Raw genomic sequence first — 4,723 nt, 5'->3', positions numbered from 1 at the left:
CACCTCTGTCGGATCTCCCGACACCTCCCGCCGCCGCCCTGGCTCCAGCGCGCTTCTTCCCTCTGACCGGCGTCGCCGCCGCACTTCGTTCCACACAGCCGGCGCCCCTCTCGCTGGAGCGCAACCTCCCAATCCGACGGCGCTCCTCCTCCCACTCCACCCCGATCCACCCTGATGCGCGCGACCCACCGGGCGCCGCACCTGCATGTTGCCGCCCCGCTCCCTGGCCACCGGAGCGCCATCCTCCCCACTCCACCGCTGCCACCCCGCTCCCAGCCGAAACCCATGACGCCCCGTCTCTCCTCCCTGGACCGCTGTTGCGCGCCGCCGATGCGGGACACCTCCCTGATGCGCCGCCGCCGTGCCGCGGATGACCACGAGCGACCTTCTTCCACATCTCCAAGCGCCGCCACTCGGGACGCCACGAACTCAGGCTCCCCTGCCGCCGCGAACTTCTTGCTCCTACCACCACGACCTTCTCCCCCCTGCCGCTGCGTCCTTCTTCCATGCACTCAGAACTTGGCCATTTTTGGATGAGGAATCAAGATTGCCCCCGCTGCTCTATTAGGATCTACTCGGTTGCTGGTGTTTGCTTCGAGGCTACTCACACCCGAGCTCCCACTAGCCACGACAATCTCATTCCCGCAGCAGATGTCGGCGACCTCGACTAGTGGTTGCCGGATTCTTTGTTTCTTCTATACAAAACTGATGCATTTCTTCTCTTGTTTCTGCAGTTTTGTTAACTGAACTTTACCGTGTCGACTGATTGAACTGCACAGAACTTAACTGTCTAGGCTGCAAGGGTGTCACGCGGAGGTGGCTCGAGCCGGCGGGAGATGCAGCAGTTCGATGCAGCCCCTCCACACCATTCAACTCATGCAGCCAGCTGGCTCAAAGCCAACAGTGAGCTCCTACTTCGACTCACTGCCCACGTAGCTTCTGGGCATGTGTCGATGTGTGGTTGAAGCTCTTTCTTTCTCTCCATAGTCTCATGTGCTGATGCTGCCCTCTCAGACTCTCTTATCTCAGTTTGGCACACCCAAAAAATGATTTTGTTACTCTCAGTTTGGCACGCCATTGCTGGTCGAGGAAGCTTTCTCTGGTACCTGCCATGGCAAGAACTTGAGACGATGTGGTTGGGCGTGCAGGTACTGCGCGCCGGACCCGGAGGAGGACTTCGAAGAGGGGTACGAGGGGAAGCAGGTGGTGGTGGAGAACCTGCCGCAGCTGTGCGTGCACCGGGTGGCCAACGAGAGCGGGCGGCCGTGGGCGTGGTGGGACTTCACCATGGACTACAAGCTGCGGTGCTCCATGAAGGAGAAGAAGTACAGCAAGGCGTGCGCTGAGGAGGTGGTGGCCTCGCTCGGGCTGTCACTGGAGAAGGTGCTGGCGTGCATGGGAGACCCCGACGCCGACGCTGACAATGCCGTGCTGTCCAAGGAGCAGGAGGACCAGATCGGGCACGGGTCGCGCGGGGGACGTCACCATCCTGCCCACGCTCGTCATCAACGACGTCCAGTACAGAGGTGGGTTGGCCCGTTGGCCGTTGCTGCGCCGTCTCTTTCATTTCTCCGGCGACGGAAGAACTGACATGATGTGTGGTGTGTGCGTGCAGGGAAGCTGGAGAGGACGGCGGTGCTCAAGGCCATGTGCGCCGGCTTCAAGGAGGGGACCGAGCCGCAAGTTTGCCTGAGCCATGGTGAGCACCAAGGCCTTCATTTCCGATGACAAGAAGGGTGAATCGACGATGAACTTCTGACGAGCTTTTCTCTGCAGACATGGAGACGAACGAGTGCCTGCATCAGAACGGCGGGTGCTGGCAGGACGAGGCGACGAACATGACGGTGTGCAGGGACACGTACCGGGGCAGGGTGTGCGAGTGCCCCATGGTGAACGGCGTCCGCTACGATGGTGACGGGTACACCCACTGCAAAGGTACCTACCTGCATTTTTCTCCTCTCGATAGCACTAGGGAAACTGTGCTAGAGGTTCACTCATAGTCTCATGTGCTGATGCTTAGCCAAAAAGCCAATCTTTATGTATTCTGAATGTGAACCAGGTGCACTCTATGTGTTTGCTATTATGCGTGCTAGAACTAAAGCATTTTTGTGATTAGCTCTTTTTTTGTTCTGATGAAGCAAGTACTAGTTGCTCCTGCCATGCTACCTTTGGTCGAGAGCACATAGCTCAGTAGACAGAGCTTGAAAAGATAGAAATGCAACATGTGGTGCAGAGAAGGCCACATTTCTCACGTGGCACACATTTTATTTTTTCTTTTTGTATGTAAAAAGGGTGTTTAGGCTTACCACCACATTTAGGGATCCATTTTCGGTCTCCTCCACCATGCTCCTGCAGGTCGACTGCACCGCCACACGAAGTTCACAGGCCATAGCTGCGGACGGACAAAATTCCAACTGTACTGCAACCCCTCAAGATCCACAGGTAAAATGATCCACAAGCTCTTAATTTTCACACTGATGTACCATGTGCTGCAGCGAAGTGTCCATGACTGATTTTTGTTGGGTTTTGTTTTTTAGTGGCCAAAGATGGCGCTCCACAGTTGTTCGGTGTAATGCCTAAGGAGCAAACAATGTCTCTCTCACTTTTGTTTTTCGAAAGACCTACCTATCACTGCACCTTAGGTCCACCACCTACAGCCGGCGCCGCAGTGCCTCGACCATTCAACTATGCCACCTCAGCAGTTCAATATATATTGGAGAAGAAGAAAAAACAACAGTAGGTTCAAATGTTGTGTTTTATGATTGTTGTAGACTTGCAGCAAATTAGAGGTGGTCTCAAAGAAAAAGTTGTTCCCTTTGATGGAGCACTTGGCCGTTCCATTTGTTTTGTTTTGTTTTGCAAATTGCTAGTTGGCCGTATAGCTTCAGTAGTGGTATAATGCTTTAGGTTCCTGACTATTGGTCTTGATGTTTGGCCGTACTTGAGGTTCCATGCTTGAGGTTGAGCTCGGTAATGTATACGGGGGCAGTTTGGATTTGGTATTTTTTTGCAGTTTGGCACCGTGTTATATGTATTTTAAAAGTGCACAAAAAATAGCACTTCATTCAAAATTGGTTGTGCAAAGTGCGCATGCTCCATGGGTGCTTTTTGTAATAAATAAAAATTAATTGAAAACATGTAAAGTTTTTATGTTTAAAAAAGCCTTGGAAAGCAAAATGGAATTCAACAAAACAAAAAATGCTAGCGAGTTCTTTGCAAAAACCAGATGAAGTTCAATAAGTATAATTTTAGAGGTTCAAGTAATATGAGAACGCAGGAAGTTTGTAGAAGAAAAATGTCGGTGGTACAGTTGTTGTCAGCTACATTGGTCGGAGCCCCTACTCCACGAATCTGGCCAATCGCGCACTTCCGGAATGGATCCACACTAAGAAGTTGAGATTAAAATAACAGAGATTATAATTTATAGTGTGTGTTTTTATTAGAAGAAAAAGAAAGAGAAGTTCAGTTTTTAATGTTGATGCTGTTCAACATGCAAACCAATTGAAAAACTTTACAGGTTCGCCTACCAAAATGTCCAACATTTCTTGTGGAAAAAATTTCACTCTATTTTTAAAAAGAGTGAAATATAGTGCAGTTTAAAAAGTTTTTTAAAAAGCAAAATTTTCCTGTTTCTAAAAAACCTAGAAGCTCAATTAAAATACCAGAGCGGTTCAGTGTTTATAAGGAAACCTGGATTTCTTCGTTCATAAAAAAACCCCAAGAAGTTCAAATTAAGATAACCCAGAAGTTCGATGGTTATATACCATGAAGAAAAACAAAGCTTCAACTATAATAGTGTTAACTTGAGAAGTTCAAATTTCATAAAATAGAGAGTTCAAAGAAAATGTTATCGTTGTACTAAAAATAATCCCATGGATTTTCCCGTTATTGAAAAATGATAACCAAAAAGTTCAAACTAAAATAACAAAGTCATTCAATATATGTACTAGAAAACATTTTTTCATGGTTTTAAATAACTCTGAGAAGGTCAAATTAAAATAACAAAGCAACTCAAAAAATATTTTTTTAAAAAAGATTTTCTCCTTTTCTATGAAAAAACTAGAAGTTCAAATTTATAAAATGAAGTGGTTCTATGTTTATTTACAAAAAAAATCCATGTTACCAAATAATAAAGCCAAGATATTCACTTTAAAGAAATGGAGGGTCCGATGTATACAAAAAAATGAGATTCTTCTCATTTCGCGAAGAAGTACGAAGTTAAATTTGAAAAAGTAAAATAAAAAAGGATTTTCACCGTTTCTAAAATAAAAAAACTCTCGAAATTCAAATTAAAATAATAAAGCATTTCAATTTTACCAAAAACTAGGTTTATTCCCATTACTAAAAAAACAAGAAGTCCAAATTTAAAAAACGATGAAGTTCGGTGTGAATAAAATGCTCAGATTTTTCTCGTGACTAAAGAATCAAAATAAACCCATGAAATTTCTTATAGGGACAAACACATCGGTTTTGTTTTCCACATTTATAAAACAAATACACAGAAGTTCAAAATAAAAATGTTGAGAAGTTCAAATTCAATTAATAAAGTAGTTCGACATTTAAAACATCTTAGATTTTTTTCGTTACTAAAATATACTCAAAACAAGTCTTAGCATGTTCAAAAAATGCTCTTAACTAGTCATGATTTGTAAAAAAAATCCTTTCCAATGCTATCATTTGCTCAAATTCGACGAGTGCTTTGGGAGTTAAGGACAACTTTTTT

At 45.5% G+C, this 4,723-nt stretch overlaps 1 protein-coding gene across 2 annotated transcripts; it reads left to right on the top strand.

Moving 5' to 3' along the window:
- The first annotated feature begins 6 nt into the window (after window positions 1–6).
- LOC123148829 (vacuolar-sorting receptor 1) lies at window positions 7–3,038 on the top strand. 2 transcript variants are annotated; one of them, XM_044568334.1, is made up of 6 exons: window positions 7–903; window positions 1,149–1,526; window positions 1,616–1,699; window positions 1,777–1,935; window positions 2,356–2,442; window positions 2,538–3,038. In XM_044568334.1, the coding sequence occupies exons 2-6, from the start codon at window positions 1,424–1,426 to the stop codon at window positions 2,738–2,740; spliced, it is 636 nt and encodes a 211-aa protein (XP_044424269.1). In that variant the 5' UTR covers window positions 7–903; window positions 1,149–1,423; the 3' UTR covers window positions 2,741–3,038. The 2 variants fall into 2 exon arrangements, with proteins under 2 accessions (XP_044424269.1, XP_044424270.1); XM_044568335.1 differs by having other exon boundaries at window positions 7–993.
- The last annotated feature ends 1,685 nt before the right edge of the window (window positions 3,039–4,723 follow it).

This window comes from Triticum aestivum, chromosome 7A (genome assembly GCF_018294505.1).
Source record: "Triticum aestivum cultivar Chinese Spring chromosome 7A, IWGSC CS RefSeq v2.1, whole genome shotgun sequence".
Lineage (NCBI taxonomy): Eukaryota > Viridiplantae > Streptophyta > Magnoliopsida > Poales > Poaceae > Triticum > Triticum aestivum.
This window is presented reverse-complemented; position numbering and strand designations above follow the sequence as displayed.